General features: G+C 39.5%; 3 protein-coding genes across 3 annotated transcripts; all 3 read right to left on the reverse strand.

Annotated features, from left to right (window-relative positions):
* Positions 1-444: 444 nt before the first annotated feature.
* On the reverse strand, positions 445-16,030 carry LOC306824828 (unconventional myosin-Va-like). The gene is made up of 40 exons (XM_079345198.1): positions 15,796-16,030; positions 15,312-15,422; positions 14,381-14,552; positions 14,017-14,161; positions 13,768-13,924; positions 13,541-13,684; positions 13,233-13,314; positions 12,998-13,105; positions 12,777-12,883; positions 12,383-12,648; positions 12,209-12,290; positions 11,979-12,119; positions 11,719-11,844; positions 11,328-11,411; positions 10,894-11,019; positions 10,293-10,390; positions 10,117-10,203; positions 9,903-10,011; positions 8,578-8,789; positions 8,321-8,477; positions 7,658-7,897; positions 7,268-7,516; positions 5,877-5,970; positions 5,646-5,788; positions 5,448-5,555; positions 4,935-5,063; positions 4,744-4,800; positions 4,376-4,603; positions 4,216-4,280; positions 4,063-4,137; positions 3,780-3,978; positions 3,480-3,573; positions 3,232-3,372; positions 2,960-3,114; positions 2,784-2,873; positions 2,542-2,692; positions 2,172-2,454; positions 1,454-1,628; positions 1,282-1,362; positions 445-1,185 (listed from the first exon to the last, which is right to left on the reverse strand). The coding sequence occupies exons 1-40, from the start codon at positions 15,820-15,822 to the stop codon at positions 1,033-1,035; spliced, it is 5,451 nt and encodes a 1,816-aa protein (XP_079201324.1). The 5' UTR covers positions 15,823-16,030; the 3' UTR covers positions 445-1,032.
* A 1,097-nt stretch (positions 16,031-17,127) lies between these two features.
* Positions 17,128-19,207, reverse strand: arpp19b (cAMP-regulated phosphoprotein 19b). The gene is made up of 3 exons (XM_079345228.1): positions 18,896-19,207; positions 18,368-18,490; positions 17,128-18,273 (listed from the first exon to the last, which is right to left on the reverse strand). Exons 1-3 carry the CDS (start codon positions 18,938-18,940, stop codon positions 18,103-18,105), a joined length of 339 nt encoding a protein of 112 aa, XP_079201354.1. The 5' UTR covers positions 18,941-19,207; the 3' UTR covers positions 17,128-18,102.
* Positions 19,208-20,060: 853 nt separating this feature from the next.
* Positions 20,061-23,320, reverse strand: rsl24d1 (ribosomal L24 domain containing 1). Its single transcript, XM_079346236.1, has 6 exons — positions 23,136-23,320; positions 21,524-21,637; positions 21,370-21,442; positions 21,215-21,278; positions 20,976-21,061; positions 20,061-20,501 (listed from the first exon to the last, which is right to left on the reverse strand). The coding sequence occupies exons 1-6, from the start codon at positions 23,214-23,216 to the stop codon at positions 20,425-20,427; spliced, it is 495 nt and encodes a 164-aa protein (XP_079202362.1). The 5' UTR covers positions 23,217-23,320; the 3' UTR covers positions 20,061-20,424.
* Positions 23,321-24,811: the final 1,491 nt, after the last annotated feature.

Consider the following 24,811-nt stretch of genomic DNA (forward strand, 5'->3'; position numbering starts at 1 on the left):
GATTGAAGTCTACAGATTAATCATTCAAGATTTTTAAGGTATGTTTTGTGTCAATCATTAGCAAACACAAAGCACTGGCCCACACTGAGGGATAAACATAATTTGCTCTAGCAGCATGTGGAAGGTATAGATATTTTACATTTCAAAGTATCCTCCACATAAAGAATTTTGTTGCATATAAACTCCCTGCCAAGATTCTCCCAAACAGTTTACATGTCATCAAATTTGTCTTCCACATTTGTCACATTTAAACCATGTTACGACTGTGAATCACATATTACAAACGTCAGTGTAATACGACAGAATCAACACATTTGGAGTGGTAAACATTTCCGTGGGCAGCTTCAGAAACGGCACCAAAAAGTGAAAGTCAGATGCAAGATCCATCATACCTTCTTAGGTAGCTAAACCTGTTTGTAGAGAAATGTCATGCACTTCAAACAATTTCTTTAAAAGCCAGCCTTTAATATGACCGAAAGTACAAGATAACATAATTACATACACGTTCCTCCTCCTCTTCCAGCATGAACACCCTCACCTGGTGTTAACAGTTACAGAAATATCAGGTTACAGACATAACAGAGCTCCTGCATTTGATTACAACATTTACATCATCATTTAAATTCAAACTCAACATTTTATTTATGTTTATTTGCTTTCTCAACATTTATCTGAAGAAACGTACCAACCCATAGTTACCAGGATGTCCGTCCCACAAACTTGGCACTTGAAAATGTTAGGTAAGAATTTCTGAAGATAAGTTTGCCTATTTATAAAAATATTAACACTGCCATACTATCATAGTAATGGATGAAATCCTGCAATCATGTATTCACAAGAGCTATCAACAACTCTATCAGTGATATTTAGGTTTGGCAAAATATAACCTTAAAAAAAGATGTTTCTTTGTAGACTCACCGTCCACACAGCATGACTCTTTGGCTTTGCAGTGTTAAAAAGCTCAAACAAATGCATGTCTGAGGTGTTTATATTCTGAAGACCACCAAGTGTCACTAGTCAGGTGTCAATGGCCTAAACGCGTTTGAGAAATGCCAGATTGAGGCTTGCAGGGATCTGGATGGTCTCCAGAGCCACCGAGGAAGGTGTGAAGGGGATGGTGACGGAGAAGATCTTCTTAGAGTCCATCATCAAGGTGGAAGATTCAGCTCTGCCACTCAAGAGGTTCTAAAATTGTACACACAAAAATCCAGATAGTTAAAAAAAAAAAAAGTTTCTAAAGCAATAATTGAATACACAATTCATAGACTTCCAGCTACTCACTTTAATCATCGTGATGAAAGCCATTGATACTCGCTCTTCAAATTCGATTACCGGGGTGTACAGGGTCAACACTTTAATGATCTGCAAAAACACACAGTCAATGATCAGAGCAACGCCAACGTTTTACCACTACAAATGAACACTGCTGTGTATTCATGAAGTGATGATGGACCTGTGCTGTGGTCAGGGCAGTACACATGGTACAAATAGCTTTGGCATCTTCCTCAGTCTTCTTGTTGATCTGTAGGAGCTGTGCAGCCTGTATGAGAGGCTCCAAAGTCTCTTTGGCACCGCAGTTCTGGAGCCCCCTCTCTGCCAGCCACTCCTCCAGCTGCCAAACGTTGTACCTGCAGCCAGACACATGGAACAAACTATTCAGACTGCTTCACAGGTCAGACCATCTGATCTACACATCAAGCTGATCTTCAATCAAAGTGTTGGTAATTATACAGGATATCAAAACAATAAGGCTGGTTACTTTGTCAAGGACACTTTTCTTATGGAAGATAAAACATGATGCTTTCAGACTTCATGATGCTCAAGAAAACATTGTGTGCCCTGAGAGGCTCTGTCCACAGCGCCTGCAGTAAATGCCCTTTTTTCATTTTAACTTGGAACAGCCACCGTGGGAGGACGTGATGAGATGTGAAAGAGAGGCATCGTGTTGGCTGACTGTCGGTTTTCTATGTGGTTGACATATTTGATCATTTTTAAACCTAATGTGACTCTGAGCTCATTCATTAACAATCAAAACATATTCTGCTCAGAGGCACGGAGGCCTGTTAAGAAGGTATAATCTGGCTCTACCTGTGCCAGATTTCGACCCGACAATACCGTTAAGATTGTGTAATTGTTTACAGGTTTTGTAACACTTGCACAACAATGCCAACCTGATCTGCAGGCCTTTGCTCCAGGAGCACATGTCCTTCCTCAGCAGCAGGTGGTTGAGTGTGACTGCACAGATGATGTAAAACTGCTGCCTGACCACCTGTTCGATGAGCTCTGAGCCAATCTCATGCTGACTCATGATGGTGTAGAAGGAGCCAAGACGCTGCAGGAGGATATCCACTGTGACAGTGTCCTCCTCTGGGATAGTGGTGCTCCTCTTCCTCAGGCCTGTTGGTTTGGCCCCCAGAACGCTTTGGACCGTCTCGTGCTCCAGCATGCTTGACACTACACACGACACACAGGTTGACAAGTCAGGTCGTTGTTCTGATCAGGCTTCTGAGGAACATGGTGTTAGATATTATGTTACCGCACCAATGAGAGGCTGCAGGATTTCCTCCATGCATTTGATGAGCTGGCGGTATATTTGGATGGCCAGTTCGCCAAATACCTGCTGGTACTCCGACAGTTCAAAGTTGGTCAGGCACTGCTCGTTTTGTTTGGCAGTGTTGTTCTTCATGACCTCCTATACAATGAAATTGCACAGACATCCAGAGTTAATGAAGGGATGGTACTCAAAGTAAACTACTGGTATCCACTCTTTCACTGGAGCTCACCTGATCTCCACTGTACTGCTTCAGGCAGTGCATTAATCTGCACGTGTTGGCCAGCCAGAAGGACACCACTTCCAAGTCATCTCCTCTCCGCTGTAAAAAAAACCAGTGTGAAAAAGAATTCAAGACAAACTCGTTCTTCACTTTTTGCACATACAAAAAAAGGGGATCTACTGCACCTTTATGACCCTTCTGATGCTGACGATAGTGCAATTGAGCAGATTGCTGACTCTCTGATCATCATTCACATTGTCGGCGTATCGCAGGCACATGAAGATGATGTAAGATGGAAGTCCAGGAATGAAGCTCACTGCTACGCCACGAGGCTTCAGCTCTGAGGAGATTATGACATTTTAAACCCAAAGTCCTCAAATAGTGCACACGCTCACCTTTTTTCTTTTTTTAAGCAATTTAGAAAATAATTAGATTGAGCAAAACTGGTTTAACCAACCTGTGACAATCGTAAGCAAGCGGCCCTCGTCACCCTCCCTGTACTCCAGCATGCCCTGGTACTCTCTCTCCTTGCGGCTGATGCTCACTGCTCTTCCACGAGAGTTTATCACAGGGGGGTTAATTTTCTGCTGAGCAACGCCTAAACAAAATGAGACACACAAGAAGTAGTAAACAGGATCTGGGAAGCTGCTGAATATCAACTTTCAAAAAAACACACAATATAAATGTTCAGTGATGTGAAATTACCTTCAAAATCTTGGACTTTTTTCATGTACAGTTTTAGTTGTTTTTTCAACTTGCGTATGGTTTTGTCTTGTTTCTCTTGGTGTTCCATGAGTTCCTATAATCAAATAAAAATATAAGATTAGTTTGAGACAAAATCAACTGTTTGTGTCTGCGAAGTAAAATGTGTGAAGTAAAATAAGGATTACAGTTTGAATGACTGTTTGTTAGTTTATATGCAGCTCTATGCCAATCAAACCATCGTATTGATATAAGAAAGACACTGATCTGGCAGTATTGGCAGCCAGTGAGCAGCAGACCCACCAAGTTGTCGTTGGTGAGTCTTGTGATCTCATGCCTCAGGATGGCATCGACGCGGGCGTCTTCGGGGAGTAGGAGAGTGTGGGCCAGCACCTTCTGCTGCTGCTCCCTCTCAGCCTTCAACTTGTTCACCTCCTCCGTCAGCTTCCTGTACTTATCACTGTGAGTACGCTTCTGCTCCTGCATCTGGAACTCAAGAAGTCTGAAGGACGCAGGAATAGTTTGTGTTCATATGCTATGATTGTAAATAAATGTGCTACCGAAGAGGAAATTATTATTTCATTACCTGTTTGTTTCTTTTAAGCCTTCGTAGGCAAGCCACAGCTCTCCGTCTTCGTTCAGCGTGTGGATTTCAGTGGATCTGAGGAGCAGGTTAAGAAGGTTAAGATAACACTGATTCCACAGATGGATTATAGGAGTCAGAGCCACTTTGTCTTACCTGTCAGTGTCTTGAAATGCGGGATTTTCAAGATCTAAATTCACACATTCACCGAGTGCAGAGTCCTGGAAGCCAGTTCATATTGGACCAGTTACAAATTGCTTTATCAAACTCCAAAATGCTCAACATGAAATGAATTTATTATAACGTATTTTCTCACCTTATGCTTAAGAGCCTCCTGGCGGACCAAATGAGACCGGAGCAGCAGCACTTCTTCTTTTCGCATCTCCAGCTCCTCATTGGAAGAACTGAGCTGATCCAGCAGGATGTTGTAGGGCATCGAGCCGGGAGCAGGGGGCAACGTTTCTTTGTCTTCATTGGTGAGAGACTTCCGCAGCTCATTTAGGTCCTGCTTCAATTTCTTGTTCTCGGACTCCAGTTCTTGCCGCTGAATACAGACATTCAGCAAAATATGAACAAATCCAAAAAATATGCAAAATAATTTCGGACTCTACACACCGTTAAAACAAATCTTACTAATAAGAGAAAAACAAAGGAATTATACTATTTTAATGACATCTTGCCAACCTTTAGTGTTTCCAAGTCCAGTTCTGCTCTGCCAACAGTTCTCTGCGTCTCCACCTCCTTTATCCATGAAGAAAAATCATCATCTTAATATAATTTCATAACAAATGACACCATGACTTATCCGCAAAAAAAGAGTATTTCTGTTGATATTTTTCACTTAATTAAGAATTTAAGTTTTTTTCATTCCATACTTTTGCTTTTTCTTGTTGAGCTTCTTCTCTTTTATCAAGCTGTTGCCATAGTGACTGTTTGTCCAGCTCCAGCTCCTTCACTCTTCTCTGCAGCTTCAGAAGGACTGACAGGTCCATCTGGGACTCATCCTACCAAAACACAGCAAGTCTTCGGTTTTATGAATCTCTTCACACAGTGATCACAATGCTGCACTAACACAATTATGACACACAAAAGAGCAGATTTTCCCCCCCCATGGCTTCCCCCCCAAAAAAAAATTCCATTTGATGCTCTATAAATTCCTCAACACAAAGAACGATACACAGGGAGAAGTTCTACTTTGAAACCTCTTTTGTGGCACTTAATTTAAAGCAAGTCAACATTGTCTCTAACATCTCATTAAAACTTGTGTCAACACAGCTGTTTTATACACACTTTGAGCCAACACAGCAGAAGTATTTAGTTGAAAAAGAAATTTGGAGAGTATCACTTTCTGATAATACACCATCATATTGTCTCATTATTCATGGTACCTCTGTTTGTATGGAGCCGTCGTCTTCCGAGCCCAAGCTCTGAGTAAACTCAGATGAGTTGTTGCTGAAGATGGAGTCTTTCCTGTTGTGGCCAGATTTGATTGGGCTCTGATGAGAAAAACACAAACACACACACATTACATATGAAATGAGTAGCCAAGCCTATACTTGTTCCATTTTCAATCCAGCGCTCCTCACAATGCTGAGATCCATCTCTTCTCTTAGGTCTCGATGTCGCTCCTCCAGATGCAGGTGTTCACTCAGCAGACTTTGGTAGCGAGCGCGTTCTTCATTTAAGTCCTTCTCCATCTGTTTTGTAACCTCTACGTTGGTTTTAATCTCTGGAACAAAACACTGTTGTTCATTTATTCATTCTTAATTAAGCCGTTATGTAAGGACCTCAGAGGTTAGCAGTGAACTGCTTAGTACCTGTTAAGTTTTGGGCTTGTTCCTGGATTCGTTTGTTCAGTTGATCTTTCTCACCGTTCAAGATGCTGTTCTTCCTATTAAGCTCTTCTACCACCTGATGGTGAAAGAAGGCAAAATCACGTTTCTTTCAATGTTGAACTAAAAATCCTATTATTACCCTCAACAGGCCTCCAGATTTGTAAAATACCTCAAACATAACTTTTGGATTAGATCCACTCTCCTCGAACATTTTGGGGAAGCAAACAAAAAAAGCCATACACACAAACTGGCACGCAGCCTATTACAGGAGAAAATGATATTACACAACCAGCAGTGGGAGGATATGGCAATATATCGTCATGTGCTTCTTACAAAAACACATATCGAAACAGATGTTACAGAATCGATATGACTGCAAAGCTGTGATGGCAGTTTTGAAAGACAATTGACAATTATGGCACAGTTCACAATAACACTTTAGCCATAGGTCATTAAATGAGTTTGATGTATTGTTAGATCTCTGAGGACTTGAACTGATGCCTCTGCTGTTATTCTGTTCATGTATGTATATCCCAATATGTATTGTATCATGGCCTGATATGTTGTGGAATATACCCAGCTCCATATACAAATATATAAATATCAATATTTAAAAAATATATAAAAAAAATAATAATCACAATTTCAGCAATGAAAGATGAATAAACTTAGAGATAAACACAAGAAAATAAATATTAAGTGGCTTATTGTCAAAAAGAACTGTTTAGGAGTGTGATGCACCATTTCATTTAAAAGAATGGGCAACATTTTAAACAAATAGTCTGTAAATGTCTCTGAGTCAAGTGTGAGTCTCTCCAGCTGTGTTGTTGTCAGAGCCGTGTTTACGTCATGTCTACATGGACGGGACGGTCTTGTGTATAAACAGAACGGAAGAATAACACAGCCGACTCACTGACTGTCTGGATGTCACATAAGTGTCTTTAGATCTTTGTGTGTCAGTTCATGTGCAATATGAAGCTACGAGCTAACATTAGTCTGCTAACGCAACAATGCAAATCACGGGCGAATGCTGCTCGAGCAAAGGACACTCATGTCTGCCGCTTGCTCTTAGTAGTGCTTCATTGTGGTTGGTTCTAATTAATAACTCCTTTGTGGCCGTCAGAGGAGATCGGAGGCTTCAGAATAGAGGAGGTGTTGGCAAACAGCAGTTTGTTGTTTGTTTTGGTTTAATGCTGAGGCTCAAAGGCGACATCTACTGTATAAAAAGGGAGGCACATTCTTCCTTTAAATGAAATAAAAGTAAATTCCTATGAATCCAATACTGTGTCAACAATCTCAAAACATAACAACAAGCGCTATGCGCTATGCAATCTCTTTTGAAGATGTCAGGGCCAGAGCTGCAGGGAACCTACCTGTTGCGTCTGCTCAATGTAGTCCTTCTTCTGCTCTTCCACGATGTCTTTCTCCCTGCGGGTTTTTTCCAGCTCGTGTTGAAGGAAGGAGAGCTGCTCCAGGAGTGAGGGAACCTTCTCTGCCTTGGCTCTGGAGTCCTGCCCTGATCTACTGATTTTTTCAATCTCTTTCCTATATCTCTCCGTCTCCAGAGCCTTTGACTTCTCCACAGCATTCAGCCTCTCACTGAGCTCTCTGTTTTCTTTGTGCTGCAGGGAGAGAAAGACACATGCTGTGCATGTGATACAACAACTCCCAATGACCCAATGTTTTCAATGTTGTCATGGTGGATTCGAGAGTAAACAACTACCTGACAGAGACAAAACGATCCATACTGACAAAGTTCCCACCTGTTCATTGAGCTTGTGCTGCAGCTGCATAATCTTGTTCTCCATGCCAATGTTGAGCTTCTTGAAGTGCTCCACAGAGCGTGCATCAACTTTCAGCTTCTTCAACTCCATCTTGGCCCTCATGCGACGTACACAGCTCTGCAGCAAGATGATGGCTGCCAGGGTGCGCCTGTAATGCCGCCTCACCAACCAGCCCCTCGCCCACTTCTGGATGACCACAGCCTTTTGCTCAAACATCAACTGTAAATTTAAATCAAAAGATACAAACAGAAGGCAGGAATTTAAGCTCAGATTGTTATTAGCTTGCAGACGAGGGTCATGTGCACAACATTTGGATTAACTGGATAGTAAAATTTGTCCACATAAAAAGAGCCCATGCCATTTTAATTTCATTAAATACATTATTGTCATGTGTCCAGTCATGCATTTCTTTTTCCAAACAATTTCACAGCTTCAAATGTCAACATTCCAGTTACTTTTGTGTTCAACAGAATTTGAATGACGTGAGCTGACAGGAAGTAAACCTGATTTTAGGCTGTTGCATAACAACACAATTCCAGTAAACCCATATGCAGGCTAAATCAAACCAAAGCTAAAACTATCAAATCACTAAAACTCACTGGATTTACCAACATGTTCATTTATTATTAAGTGTGATGTTACCTTATAGTACTGCTTTTTAGCCATGTATGCCCTCAAGCAGCACTGAATAGTGATAGCTGCAGAGCGCTGCCGCTGATAGCGCCTCTTAGCCAGCCACATTCGCACCATCCGCTGAATGGCAATAGCCGCTCTGGTTCGTCGCAGAAACTTAACATAACTGACAAAAAAAAAAAAAAAAAAGCAAGTTGGAAATATGTTAAAGCAGCTTTAAATTGATATGATATGAGTTTCTCGTCCTGCTTTCATTTTCTGCTCACCAGCGTGCCTGGTGACCCCGCACATGTCTCTGTATGGTTACAGCTGATTCTCTCATCCTCAGGTACTTCTTGCGTGCAACCCAGCAGCGGATTGTCTTCTGGATGCGAACACAAGCCTCACGCAGCTTGTCAGAACGCAACTTCTCCAGGTAAGCCACTTGACCAGCCCTGAAGAAAATCTTGTTTTTGCCAAACTGATACAGATCCTGGTCCTGGAAGCAAAACATGGTGCTGTATATAGATCATGCAATGACTGAGTTGTTTTGAATTATTTTTTTTTTTTTTGTTACATGGCTGTGTTAAAGCTGTACCATTATTTCATTAAAATCTTGGTTACGATAAATGTCACTTTCAAGATTAAAATAAAATGTTCCTTTGAATAATTCAATTCAAAAACCTTATTTGTCCCCGGGGGGCCATTCAAGTGTCTGATCTGTGAGCACCCTGCTGCTTATTACGCTTTTTTAAATGTATTTGTCAGGTCTGAATCAAACAACCAATAAGGGTTAGATTGGGCATGCACGGCCACTCTGTTTGGCAGGCAGGTTAATCTAACGATGACTGGCTGCAATCCATGTACATGTTGCTGACTTTAAAGGTGCACTTCATAGATTTGGTAGTGACATTTGAAAGTTGGAGAAGTGAAACAATTCCCTGCTATAGTTTCTGAACTGAATACAAAAACCTCATTCAAAGAAAAATGGCACCCTGGAACAATGTTTAGAGCTAAAAAGCTACCAGGAGAGTTATGGTTTCACTGTTTCGGGCCCACCATCAGAACGTCTCACAGAGAATTTTATATTCAAACGTTGTTACAGATACCACATTTTCCTCTGAGGACAGTTTATGTAAAGAGTTATGAACAAATCACAGAATCTGCACACTTCTCCAACTTTCACGTCTCTTCCAAAACTCCATTGTGCACCGTTAAATACTTGATTCTGGTAGGCTGACCGTTGTTATAATAAACAAACTATTGCCATGTTAAGCAAACCGTTGCGCGGGATATATTCAGATCCATTAGCAGACAGCTGTCCAGCATTTTTTAAACTAAATACTGTTTTTCCAATTGGATGTAATAACCAAGGAAGAGACAAGCTGGGGTTGTACTTTATCAGAATAGATGAGTTATTTTTTAATCAATAAAATGATTTCCAAATCAACATAGTGAATATGAAATGTAAATCTTATGGCCATGTAATGAATAGGATAATGCATATTGAAAGCCATGTTCATCCTGTCTGGGTTGTATTTCTCCTTTACAAACCTCTCACTGTACTTGATCTTTTACTGTACAGTGACATCATAGCAATACTTTCACACACCTTAATAAGCTTTTCCAGGAGATTTTTGCAGGTTTGTTTTCGATCAGGAAGCACATCCTTCTGCTTCATGAGGACCCGATAACGACTAAAGAATTCTTGATAGGTCCATCTAGGAAACAAAAAGGATTTTTTTATTATTAGTTCTTTTTGTTAGAAACTTACAATTCCATGGCCCTGTGCGTATGGTCACCAGATGCTGTTGTTGATATTCTACCTAGATGGGAAACCTGCTGCCGAGATCCGGACTGTTTCAAGGATGCCACATGCTCTGAGCTGCTGCACCGTCCTGACAGGGTCCAGGCTAAAACAAAAAATGTAACAAGGTTTACAAAAAAGGAGTAGAAAACTCACAACGTTAATCAAACGGGAGAATTAAATAATCCTCCTCACCCGAATGAAGTTTTGTGGTCGTTTGGCTTTATGCAGCGGACATAGTGAGGAGTGGTAGCATTCAGCGTGTCCATCAGCAGATGTAAAGACTGTCGAAACTGAAAGAAAAACAAAAAAACAAAACCTCTTTGACAAGTTAAAATGAAAACTAAAATCATTATGAAAATGTTCAATATAATAAGTTGATGCCACCAGTCTAACTCTTTTATATTTGATTTTTCAGTAGTTTTATAGCTAATCCTCCACAGGTTAGAAAAATATAACATTTACCAATAATTAACAATATAAAAATAAAAAATAAAAAAATAATAATCAAAACATGTCTGTTCTATAACGCCCCAAGTTCTAAAGCAATATATTTTCCAATGGCTTGTCAGTTCAACAACACATGTACAACCCCTGTAAAAACTAGCTCATGTTCTGGGTATATTTTAGTTTTTAATTTTTTGGATGTATTCTGTTTGAGTGTGTTATTTATCTTATAACTTCATCTTCGACTGCTGTTTATTTACTCATGTTTCTCTGGCGCTTTATTTTTGCGCTTTCCATTTAAGGTCTTCACACCAACATACGGTATGTCATGTTTGGTGCAAGTTCTAACCTGCAGTCCGACAGTCTTCTTTGTATCCTTCTGGCTCTGACCACCTCTTCCACTGACACCAGCAGGCTTCTTCGCAGAGCTTGTTGCCTTTTCATCCTCCTCAAACAGTGCCAGCAGCAAGTCAAACTAAACATAAAAAAAATACATTTTTCAGAGATGAGAGAAACAAATGAAAAGTCATCGTGTGTATATCATTGAACAGCAGATGGCAGTATTTTCAATCTGATATTTGAAAAAAATGGTGCATTTCCTCCAATAGTTGTGGCTGAACAATTCCAGGGTGTGTGCCCAGAGACTTGCATCATAAAAATATACCCAAAAGTCATTTACTTTTTGTTAAGGTGTTCACATAGTATGCTTGTTACCCCACCATAGAGAGTGTTAAAAATAAGAGGTGAATATTACTATGAAAAGTAATGTATTCAATCTTTCACCTTGCTCTTTTTCAGCACATTAATCTGGTCCTGATTGACCGTGTCCTTGTTTTTCTCCAGGAAACCTTCACACTGGTACTCCACCTAGGCACACAGTAGGCAGCTCACACAGTGTTCTTTGACTTAAGGAGCAAAGGTCAAAGTGATTATACTGTAATTAAAAGAATCTTCAAACATTTCTGGTGAAGGCATACAGTTTACAAATCACAATTTCACACTGGACTGCGTTGTTGCCTTTGATAAGAAAAACATGAGTCATCCATGCACATATTTCCCACACAGCTTGTTCTGCTAAGGGCCCAAGCTTTTCTCTGTTGAACTTCAAAAACTTTTTTTGCTATGAGGCTTTCTGACCACAGACGTTAACACTCACTATGACGCTGTGTTTTACCTTGTCTGCAAAGTGGTGGATGATGAAAGCTCTGTTTGATAACCTGGGTTTTTCAAAGTGGGCATTCTGCTTCTGGAGGGTGTTGTACAGTTTCTGGGCCCATGTGTCGTCAGAGCCTTTGGGCATCTACGGAAACAGGAAGAGCTGACACATCAGTTAGTCATGGCCTTACTCATAACTTCCAAACATAGCAAGGTGGGGGTTCCTCCCATTTTTAGAAGCCGAACAAACTTAGTAAAAAGAGCCCTGCACTCGTTTACCCTGCACTCCTCATCCAGAAGGTCCAGGACACCCAGCTTGGCCTCGATGAGATTAATGCACGGCTGGTTGTCATAGAAGTCAATCAATGTCCAAGGGATCGCCTCCTTCATGTACTCCTCTTGTTCTAGTTTGAAGACATGCTGCAGGAAGTGATAGCTGAAAATGATTTACACGTCAACTTTGACTCCAAACTGATCATGTTCAGCTCCGAAAAAAAAGAGACACGTACCAAGTTAAACTGCTGTTGAAGCTTCTCGTTGGCATAATTGATGCAAAATTGTTCGAAGCTGTTTGTGTCAAATGTTTCAAACCTGAGTGAAAAACAACGGTTTATATTACAACACTAAGACTCATCTAGGGAACATAGATGGAAAATACTACAGACCTGTTGATGAAAACATACCCATAGATGTCGAGCACACCGATGAAAGAGCGTTGCTTGCCTGTAGATTTTAAGGCCCTGTTAATACTGGCCACAATCCGGCTGAAGAGTGTGGCATAGATGTGTTTGGCTAAAGCATCTCTGCCATTGACCGCACTCCTCTTGGACACAGTCTTGACATAGGTTTCTGTGGTTGTCTTTAGTGTTCTGTGGCATAACCAGTGGGCCATTTCTTCACAGGGGACCCCCATCAACTCACAAAACACCTGAAGGTGGGTGTTATCTGGCTGGAAAAATATGAACAGTAATGATCTAACACGGGAAGAGATCCGCACATGCTCGTTCAACATCTGGACATACATGTGACTCCATAACAAAATACTCATGTTGCTGTAAAGGGCTCATCGGTGTTTACCATGATGCTGCTCCTATCTGCAGACTGTTCTTTCACCTCCACATTGCTAAGATGGAGAATCGCTGCCAGAATTTGGTAAACTGCCATTTGATCAGCTTCACTGATGCCTAAAACAGAATAATAAATGAAATGAGAGGTTACCAAACATGCAAGCAATCCATACACAAAAGTGTTTATCTACAGTACTTTCTATTCAGCATGCAAATGCAACTGAAACTCACCCAGCAGTGAGAACGCCTTCCTGGTATTGCACATCTCTTTGGCATCATCCACGCCATCTATTACTGGGCTCTGACCCTGGTTAGTGTAGTGGAAGTCTTCTGCGCAACCTTAAAACAAGAGTCAGAACAAGTGTTGTACTACAAAGAAGCTGTCGAAACTGATATTGCAATTTCAATTTTGTTTCAAGTTTGTTAATCCTACAAAAAAATGAGAACTGCTGTATGCTGTTCATACCTAGTTTGAAGGCTTTGAACTCTGGTAAGTGTGAAGAGGCACACAGCTGGTAGAAAACATGGTAGTTCCTTTCTCCATGGGCCTAAAAACAGGACCAAGGGCCATGTTTAGGCGGGCTTAGCTGTGCTTTTTTTATATGTTGTATGTTATAGGGCTTCTATAGTAACTCATGTTTCATGTTACATGCATATTAGAGTGTTTCAAATTCATTAACTGCGAGGAGAAACCCACATGCCAACATTCACACACTGAAGGCGTTCGCCCACAGTACAGGAATGCAAAGTAAATCCGTAAAAAAAGATGTTTACCTGAAACACAACCCGGGACTTTTCCAGTAAGTATGTTCTCATGTTGGCCCCAGTTATAGAAAGCTTTTTGTCAAACCCAATCTCAATGTACTTCCCAAAGCGACTGCTGTTGTCATTCCTTGTTGTCTTTGCATTTCCGAGGGCCTAGGAAAGTCCCGCAAAAGGCATTTAGTCCTCGTTTTCATTTTCATAATTTTGTCTTGTGATCTGTACTGTGAAAACATTACCTCCATAATGGGACTTGAAGCCAGGACTCTGTCCTCAATGTTTGCCTCACCAGAAGAGAAGCTGACCGTGGCAAAGTAACGCATGGCATATTTAGCAGAGACAGTTTTTCCTGCTCCGGATTCACCACTCACTATGATGGACTGGTTTCTTTCATCTCTGTGTTAGGAGAATGGATGACACGCACACCAAATGTGAGCATAAAATTATGCCAACATGTCATCAGCATTCAAATGTATAATGAACTGTACCTAGCCATCTGTTTGTATGCTTCTTCTGCTACTGCGAATATATGCGGGTCCATGTCTCCCATGTTCTGCCCACTGTAGGCATTGATGATGTCAGCTTCGTAGATGGGGAGACGCTCATATGGATTGATAGCAACCAGGACAATTCCTAAAATACAACAAGGAGACATTAAATGACAGGTGCAGCTGATCGGTGAGCATTGTTTATCCCAAATTCATTTTATACATATTTAGTGTGTTCTCCTTTAAGAGCAGGCTGCTCCACAATAATCAGCATAATCCACTGGAGATAATGTCAGAGCGAACAGTTAGCAGGGCTCCAAAGTCTACAGTGATAGTGGAAGTGGAGGATGATGAAGACCTTTACCACAGTATGTGTAAATCATCTTGGAGTCGATGAAGCGCACTTTAAGGTTGTGTAGCACAGCCGGCTCGTGGAGGTAGCTGAGAGCTGTGAGGTCATTCTCACCCACCAGGATGTTAGGGTTTCTTAGTGGAGGCAGGTTGTTGGTTTTGGGATCTATTTTGTGTTCCACCTCCTAGAAAGGCACAGGAAGTAAGCTTCAAGAACTCAGAGCCTAAAGGCAATACATTACTTTCATTTTGGAAAAATACATAAACTTCATAACCAGCGTAAGACAACAAAAATGGATGGTTAAGTACAAACATATAAGCGCTGTGTCATTAACTGCCTAACACTCAACTTTGCGAGCAATCACTGAGCTTGTTCATGTTCACTCACGTTAGCAGTTCAGCCTTCTTCCTTACCTGATGCATGTCTAAACTAGACTACAAAACTGCAGGCATCAACATAGCTGAGAAATGCATGTTCGCCCCACTGTTGGTACATTTTATACATCAATCTAACATCTTTAAACTTAGGTCAAACTTTTCAAGGTGGCATTTGGTAGCACGCACAGTAGTGTGTGTGTCTCCCTCCATCCTAAGACAGTGTCTTTGCCGAGGAATATGTGCATGGCTCTCTGACAGGACATCACACACCCATTTCCACCTCAGAGGCAGATACAGTTGTGTGGGCACCCCTTCAAAAACAGCATATTTTATATAGTCAAAAAATAATAATATAAAGGATGTTTTTTACTTTCGTAATTGTGTTTAATTTATAAAATAAAAAGGTAAGTGTGCATTCATGTTTCCAGATAATATTGTCATTTTCCCATATACCAGAGAGACTATAAATATGAATATTATTTTTGAATATATAAAATAAAGGGGTGCTCTGACTTTTGCACACTACTGTTTCTGCCTCTGTGTTTGAGTAGATTTGCATGTCTCACTTTTCCATCTTCTAGTTGCAGAGTCAGCGTCAGGTCACCAGGAGTGTAATCTTTGATGAGCTCTGCTGATTTCCACACTTCTGCGGCATCTGGGAGCCATACACGGGCATGCTGATGGGCAGAGAGGGGGAAGCCGGGTCAGAGTCATTATAACCACTTCGCCTACACTTACACAGTCTTTAACATCAACTTCATCAAACAGCATTGACATATATCTTGGATAGATTGAAGGTGGCTAGGTTAACTGAGCAGACAGGAGTCATGCGTAACGTTATAATGTGGATAGATCCGGACTATTTATAACAACAGACATGTCAAAATCTATGTTAGTAAAAATGTTGAGAAATCATCTCTGTGTACAGAAGATGGCAGGGGAAGCTCGGCGTTTTAGACAGAATAAGATCAATGAACTAACGTTAGCTTGTCAGTGAACATGGTTGAGGGGGCTTTGACAAATTTAATTTTCAACAAGTCTGCTGCCTACCTTTGAGTAAAGTTCTGAGGTTGCCATGTCGTCAGTTTCCTTTCTGTCAGCAGAGAAAGGATTGAAAAGGATTTTTTAATTAACTTTCCAGTGGAGACGGTAATGTGAACTTTTCCCGAGCTCCTCTCCTGCGCTTGAGGAGCACAGCTGGCATGATGATGATTAAAACTGCTACAACAGTTGTCCGTGAGCTGCGCGTGCCCTGACACGTTTAGACGCTTGTCTCGCGTGCCTCCCAGCGACGAACACGCGCATGTTCACTTCGCTTCTCGTGATGGGAAGTTCGAGGCTCTTTTTAGAGAGTCGGCTCTTTTAGCTCAGCTCCCAAAGAAAATCCGGCTCTTCCGATTCCCAAACTCTTGATTCAAGATCTTTTGTGGCTGTGTTTATTTTATTTTTTTTAGCTTAGCTCTGCAAAAATTAATGTTTTATGTATTGAAAACACCTTTTGCGTTCATTGTTTTTAAGAAACCCTTTAATTGTCTTATGTGCATTTATTCTGTTACAAAAACATTTTTATTTAATATTTCAATCAATCGTTTGTATTGCAAAAATACAAAAATGTGAATACAAAAAAACTATGAGCAAATCCACAGAATTGAACCAGAACTCTTTAATCATCTGCTGTCTCACTATGCTGGCCAATGACAACAAAGTCATGCCATGAGCAAAGCTGGAGCTAAGCCTATGTCAGAACTTAACAGTGAAAGGAACAAAAGAACTTGGAGCCGACCATGATACATCACTACACCAGAACAGTAGAAAGAAGGTGGTTTTAGTGTTTTGGATTGTCTTATGCTTCATGTTGACAATCATGGTCCAGGAGGTTAGAGTTACTAATTGAGTCGTACTTTTCTGGAGGACATTTTTTACATCATTTAAGAAAGTGTTAACGAACTGTAACCTACGTTTGTGATCTTTACTAGGCCTATAGTTTATCACAGCTTCCTTACCATTACCAAGAGTCACAGTCATCCACAGATGGGATTGGGATTCTAGAAAAACAGGGAATGTATCGGGGCAAGCATGCAGTAGTAGTCTTTTTAAAACATTTCCAGAAACCACAAGTTAGAACCATGTTTGTCTTAGCTATGGTATTAAATTGTCATTTCTCCTGTCACCGTTCTGTTTTAATAGAACAATTTACTTTTCCATAGCCTTTTAAGTGAGTAAAGCTGTTAGTATGCACTTTATGTAGATTCGTGAATCTTGATCAGTCAGAACTTACACAACAGATGAAACCAATGGTACTTGCAATCAAGAGTTTTTATTCTGTATATTTTTTGTTAAAAAATAAATGCAAAGACACATTCAATTAAGGGACAAATAAGATATTATGCAAAACTATTTTATTTACAAAACAAATTGCACAGTGTGACTGTACAGTAAATGCACATGCACACCCAAGACATGTCCAGGGAGTTTCTTACATAAAATCCTATTCTGGTCAGATAGTGACAAACATTTCAGGCAAAACTCACAACCAAGATTCTTACTGAGGGAGCAAATATTGCTCAAGAGCAACAAGGGTTTGTTACTTTTAAGGCCATTTTAAGAAGTCTGAATGAAATGTAAATCAGCAGCAGGTCTTTGCAAATTAATGTCACCAAAAAGACTAAATATATAAGAGGCTACCAAAGTGTTGTGAACTAATCTTAAGAATCAAACAGCTCCACTGAGAGAGGAAGACACACCTAAGGATAGAAAATTGAAAAACAAAGCAGGCTTACTTCACTTTTTTTTTTTTAAAACATACATACCTTCATATGAGCAGGCTGATACTCAAATGTGTCAAACAGAATGTTGGATTGTAAATTACACTTCTACTTCACACACACACACACCATTGCAATCAGTGGTCATGTTTTTTTTTTTGTCATAAATCATGAGTAAGTCCTTCCTCTGTAATTACAGGTAACATGGTGGATAAGGATCTAGGGTGATGACTAAAAGATCCTTTCTACTCCTCAGCTGCAGTTAGCCAATTTGCATATAGGCATTTATTATAAGTGAAAATGTTCCATAAAAATAGAAAAGCACCAACAACCACTATTTTGTACAAATCTGATATAATGGAAGTCATAACTTCATATCTTTAGACTTAGAAACATTTTCAGCTTCTACTTTGTTGGACTGCACTCGATAACAATTCAATGCCTGACAGTTGCACATGTTTTTTTCCATGCATCTGGCTTGATACATAACTTGTTCTTAGAGAATACATACAGAGGGGGAAAATAAACAAAAATGTAAACAGCAGGTGGATGTGAAGTTGGAATGGTAAGAAAAACAGTAAATATAAAATCATCAACCAGCCAGTTTGCTGGCCACAATTGATGTTTTTCTTTGAGGCAGGTCCTGAGGTGTTGGGATGTGCCCGCCAGTGATCTCAGTCTTCTCTGTGGGTGCTGATGGCAACTGCTTGTTCTTCATTTTCGCCTTGGCCATGTTGTAGTCTCCAGAGTCAAAATATTTTTGCTGGAAAAACAAGAAATCCCAAAAAAACATTTTTTTTTAATTTTGTTGTGTTGTTTAAATGACAAAGGCGGACAAAGTTGGATATGAAACGTACTCCCTTCTGAAGTCTTTTTCTGAGAAGGTCTGAGCCTGCAGGCTTGGCTCCAAGGTTAGGATACCTCGCCTTCAGCTTTGCTTCCTCTGCTTTCTCTGGACTGGTTACTTTGTCCTCCATTTCCTATGGAAAAAAAACAAGTTTACAGATAAGAAATTCAAGCATGGCCCATTTAATCTTGAATTTTATTCCACATCATTTCTGTTATATAATATAATAGGCCCCACCATGAGTAAACCTCACACAGTTCTGTTTGTCTATCATGCATCTTTATGCTTGGTATATTTACATCATCGACCAAGTTATCTAATACATCAATCGAATAACACGGGAGTTTGACAGCCAACTCTTTGGGTTTAACACTGCAGGGATCCTTGTTTAGATTTGCCAGTATACGCTGGTAGCTTTTTTTGTGGTGCCACTGCTGATAACATTAGCTCATGGTTGCTACTTGCTAACTAGCTCGCTGCTAGCCGCCAGCTAATTCACTACACTCGACGAGCTAGCATTTGGTGTGTTAAATTTTACCTGCAGCTCCTCTGAAGCTGTCGTTCCTTGAAGCTCCCCGGACATAACTTGACCAATCCCTGTTTCTGTTCGCAAACAAAGTAGCTGTATTTGTCCAACGAGTTTATCTAGATGAGGTGAGGTGAGGTACAAGAACTGGCAGCGACGAGGCGGGCTAGGACAGAAAACATGCAGCCTGTCCAGCAACAGGCCGGTGAATCGATGCCAGATAGACAGATGGAAAAGAGTTCAGATCATCACATGGGAGCGATTTACTCATGTTTGACTTAAGACACCTTTATACCATGCCTTTTATTGTTTATTTTAGGGCATTTTATTGGGAGATAGAACAATGGATAGTGAGAGAAATTGGGGGGGGGGACTGATATGTGCCAAATGAGTCAAAGGTCGGACTCTAACCCAGGCCGCCCGTCTGCAGGACCACAGCCTCCCTCCATGTGGCACACAAACCAAACAACCACCAGCCCAACCCTACATTATAATCTGTTTTAAGTATTTATATGTTAAACTATATCACTATGAAAATAAAGTGCATTATTACAATGGCATAGTCGATCTGTCAGAAAATTAAGATCTAAATGCATCAAGGATATTTTCGGTATGTTTGATCCTGTTCCACATTAACTACACTGCGTTATCAGTCATGCTTAGAAAAAGATGTAAGGCCAGTTTTGTGGGCTCTTTTTTATTTACCCTTGGAAGACTTTCTCACACTACTTATTTTGCCTGACCTCGTTTTCCTCTCGATAATCGCATCCATTACCTTGCCGTACGTTTCGTATTATTTTTTTTCTTCCACTCTTTCTGAGCCGTCTATCCACCCAGCCAAAGATCTGTTGAACTAGACTTTGAAGACTGCCGATAAATACTGCTCAACAGGACTGGTCATGTAGTCAGTGAAAGCACATTTAAACAGATTCTTCTTAGTATCTCGAAAGTAGTGTGGAAATCTGCAGGATGCTGCAAGCTTATTCTGTATCCAGTTTGTTTACCCGGGACCACAGGCTTTTCTGTATTCTTGGGTGCATCGTACCTTAAAGCGTATTTTTGTGCAGTGTACAAAAGTACAGCTAACAATCTATTCAGCCATATTGTTGATTCTAACACAACACACACAACATTGCAATTTCAGGGTTAATCAAAAAAACAATCATTTAACATACAGTAAACTCTTAACTCTTTATTTTTATTCAGTTGTTTACACTGGTGTAAATATGTTTAAACAAAGATAACCAATTCACATAAAGGGAGTTTTATTTGTTTCGGTTTTCTGCATTTAGTTTATCAATATACAATGCAACAGATAGCAATTTCTCTACCACCTACTACATAATGTTTGTGGTTACCTGCTTCTGTATTAGACAAAGATCTTTTTTTATTTGTATGCTTTTAGTCCTTGTACAGTATTTCAAAACTGAATGCATTTCTGTGTTCTAATCAGCCATTTTGAAATATTATTCTGAAACAGAAATCCAAAATAATGTGCGGTAAAGTTGCTCAAACACAAAAAGAAAAGCTTTGTTAGAAGATCAGTTATCGTCATCTCCCATGTCCACATCTTCTTGTAGTTTCTGTACCATTTTGTCTTCCATTTGTTTTGCTTTTCCTGCAAAAACAAAAAGAAAAAAAGAAAATCAATTAAATTGTAAAGAACATTGAAGGACATTCATTGGGGTATTTAGTGGGTGTCTCCTAAATTTGTTTTTCTGCTTTATGCTGACTTTTTTCCCATTATGTAATCACATAAATAAAAAAGTGAGGGACACAGTTGTTGCCCTGACAGCCCTTTCCTCTGTGACGCTCACATAGTTGGACAACGAATGAGAAAGGAGGTGGCTCTACAAGGCACTGGCACTCACTCCACAGAGCGCGTTTGCTTGTTTCACAAAGTGGTGTATTAACATCCACATCCGTGATTGAAATGTTGTGCTTTTACTTGTGTAAACACTGAAGAAAACTTTATTTGGTTCTCTGCAAACCGCTGACTGGAGTCAACAGCTCATCAATACATAGCACAAATGTAACACGTCTTTCGACATAACAAGATTCTGAATTGTATCATTGGTAGTGGGTGACTCACCTGCATGTGGTGCTTTGATAAGGTGAATATTTTTCTTCACTTCGCTGATGGCCTCTTCTTTCTCCAACTGTTTGCCCGTCTTTAATCTATGAAAGATCAACAGAGACAAAGTGAAGAAAACATATTCCTCAAGTACTGTAAAAATGTTTTCACACAGCTTATATTAACTTATTTATTTTACACATTTCACATAAATTGTAGCAACAGGATGCCACTAAAGGAATGCAAGGCTGGCTCACCTGTTCATGATAAATCTGGCCTGTCGTTTGCGTTTGATTTCTTCCACCCTCTTCATTGCTTCCACTGTAGAAATTAAACGAACCAGGTCAAAATTTACTGACACAACACTTTGACATGAGATATTTATGAGAACTACAGAAACTGTATACATTACCTGTCTTGTCCCAGAGCTGCCTGTTATATTTAATTGGGAGGTTTCTGCGTTTCTCAAACTCTAAAGCATTATCCTGAAAGAAAGGATGTTTGTTTCTTCAGTAACACTCCACCACAATCAATATCTCCAATATGCTCTTCAAATACTGACTCACCACTGTCAACTCCTTTCCTGATGCCTTTCTGAATGCCTTGGTCCATCTGGTTTTTCTTGGGTTACGCTTCTTCTTGAAGTTTTTGTGGCATTTTGATTTGCAGAATCTAAATGACTAGATTAATTAAAAACAGCAACATGAAAAGAATTAGTTTGACTCCAGGAGAAATAATAGGAACTTGAAGTATTAACAGTAGCTCAACAAAGTGGAGGACTATATTACATGTATGAATCATGAATGTTAAATAATTTATGACCACATACATTTGGTGTTTATTTTATCCAGCATGAAACTGCAGAATAGAAATAATGTAGTACAGACACAGAGGCTGCAATAACATATTCTGTCCACCAGAGAGAGCTGATGAAGAAAGAGGGAATGGGTCTAGTTTCATATATTGGACTTACAAACTAAAACATTACAGGATTGTATTTAATTTTGGTGTTAAATACATGTTTTCTTTAACAGATTTGAAACGTTTAAAGATTTAGATAATGCTTGTAAAATGTTAGACTATTTTTCACCATATTGATGCTGTAAGTGAGTTTTTCGCCCCCCCCCCTGTGGACAAATGGGTACTATACGACACACTTCATCGTCTCCTTTGGGTGATTTTGTCTTCAAGTGCTGCACACATTCATCTACCTCAACAGAATAATCTACAACTACAAATAATACAAAACAAACCTATAAACAGAAATGCACATAATGCAAACCAAATAATACAACACATTTTCCACATCATTAATAGTGCACAAGATCCGCATAAAACAGCACAAGGGAAAGGATAAAACATTAAAACGACATAACATCTTAGGTACATTTAGTTTCTGTGCTGTATGGCAATGTGTAAGTCATGTTTTATGATGAGAGAATCCAACAGTATTTTATTTTTTAATAAATAATATTTTCAGCCCGTGACTCTTCGTTGAATCAAATTTAAACAAGGTCTGTTTCTGCAACATGTTGTTAATCACTTTGTCAGACTCTTAATCAGCAGCAGTGATGTAACAGACAGACATTACAAATAACGACATGCAAATGACGTCTTATTTCATATGGTCTACTTTGCTTTAGTAGATGTTTAGAGGAATCAATATTCATTCCAGTTAAGAAATCCTCACAAGAGCTTTAAGTTTCTCAGATGCATCTATCTAAAAATGTATTTCTTCTTAAGAGTTAATATTAACCATAATTACTTATTCAAGGATAACGCGCTTATTATGCTACAATCACAACAGTGTATGTGGCACTTCCCTAATCGTGCCATCAGGGGGCGCTATTACTCCAAGATACACAACCGAGGAGGCCTTACTTGTTAAATGTAAAGTTCAATTTGTTTTATAAGACAGCGTGACACATATCGTTGACTTGAACAATGTTAAATCATGGTTATCATGTTAAACTCCACGTTGTAAAAACACTGAACACTGTGTAAGATAATCGGTCTCACAATAAAACGTGAACGTTTTGTTTCCCCACGTGGGTAAAAAAAAAAAACAGTCCACGTTCTGTTAGCAAGCTAACATGAGCCAACGAGCTAACGGAACAACACTGACAGTGATTCACGAGCTTCAAAAAGGATTATTCAGGAAGAAAGACAGTCTCATACCTTACAGTCGTTCCTTACAAACATTACTCCATGGCCAGGATACACCGGTCCCGAGCAAAAATAACACTTTTCGATGCGCATTTTCACAGTTCGGGTACTGTGAGCGACTCTGCGTTCACAGCCCGAAACAACAAGACCGCCCCGTTTCTTCTTCTTCTTCTTCTCTGAAAGCCAAAACAACTGTCAAGTGTTTGCTTCCCCCTGCTGGATCTTTTATGTCTATAGCATGTGAAACGTTTTAGGATGTTTATGAAACAAACACAAATTAGTATTGATCCCTCTTGTGAGCTATAACAAAGTCCCAACATCATTAAGATCGTATTTTGTTTATTTTAGTTCTTCTATATATATATATTTTTTTATAGTTAAATGTTATTCTAGTCTATCGTCTGAAACAAATGGGGTAGGTGTCCGACAAAGTATGGAACACACCTTTCTCCTCAAGGGTTACCAAAAACAAAATGTTCCTTACAAAATTGTTTTGTTGTGATTTCCGTTTCAAAAGATTCAGCTTAATTTGTAAAGCAGTGTGGTGTATTTTTATTCATGCATAATATTATTACTGACGAGGTGCACCACAAAAACTTTCAAACTCATTTTCCAACGTGAGTTTCTATTAAAAAGGTAACATAATCATTTAATTCAGGCCCAACGTTTTCACTTTTAACATATAGACAACTTCTGAGTTAATAAATAATCATTTTCTAAATAAGGATATAACACACGTAGAAAAAGAAAGTATAAGATGATAAGGTTAGATCTCAACTCTATCAGTACTATATCATCTTAAAGTGTTTGTCTCTGATAAATATATTATATATTCCTCAAATTAACATATGTAAGCCAAATTAATGTGTATGCCAGCTGAAAGTTAACAAAACCCAAACATTGTTTTGATAATGGAGCTAATGCAACATTTTACACATAAATACAGCAGAAATCAAGTCTTTTTAAATGTCTACAATGAGTGAGAAGAGCCAGCTGTACTGTTGTTGCAGTCTTGGGACGGTCTTGTGTATAAAGTTGTTTTAGTCAAGGACTAGAGAAAATAAGAATAACATACTTAATGCTTATTTAAGTGTTATGTAAGTGTGTTTAGATATCGGTCATTTTGTGCCAATTTATGTTCAATGTGAAGCTATCAGTTAACAGTGTGGTAACATGGCATTTTGCTATTCAATCAAAGGACATTTTTTCCACCACCTGCTTTAAATGGTGCTTTGTTACAGTGTGTTCTAACTGAAGTCTTTGTGTGAATGCGAGGGGAGAGGGGTTTGGAGGTGTCTCACTGGTGGAGATCAGAGACTTCAGAATAGCAGAGCTGTTGCCAAACACCAGTTTGTTTTGCTTTAATGGTAGTGCTCAAGGGGACGACATCAACTGAATTTAAATGTATGCTTTAAAGTGCAATCTTTAGGCTGTGCGTCCTTGTGTCAAAATGTCTTACAGACGTAAATATCTCTTGTAGCTCAGCTTTCTGTATTTGTGTGCCAATTCAAGTTGAGTTTATTAAAGTTGTTTGTGTTGACCATTGTTTGCATAATAAAACAGACCTTTTCTTCGATCTTGTCATGACTGCATTTAGAAACTGTTGTTGTTCTGAGCTGGTTGTAACACTTAGTCATTGAGTGCATCACCCACTGATTTTTAGTTCTGTCTTCTTGTATTTGCATAAT

Source organism: Symphodus melops (assembly GCF_947650265.1).
Source record: "Symphodus melops genome assembly, chromosome: 6".
NCBI classification, from domain to species: Eukaryota; Metazoa; Chordata; class Actinopteri; order Labriformes; family Labridae; genus Symphodus; species Symphodus melops.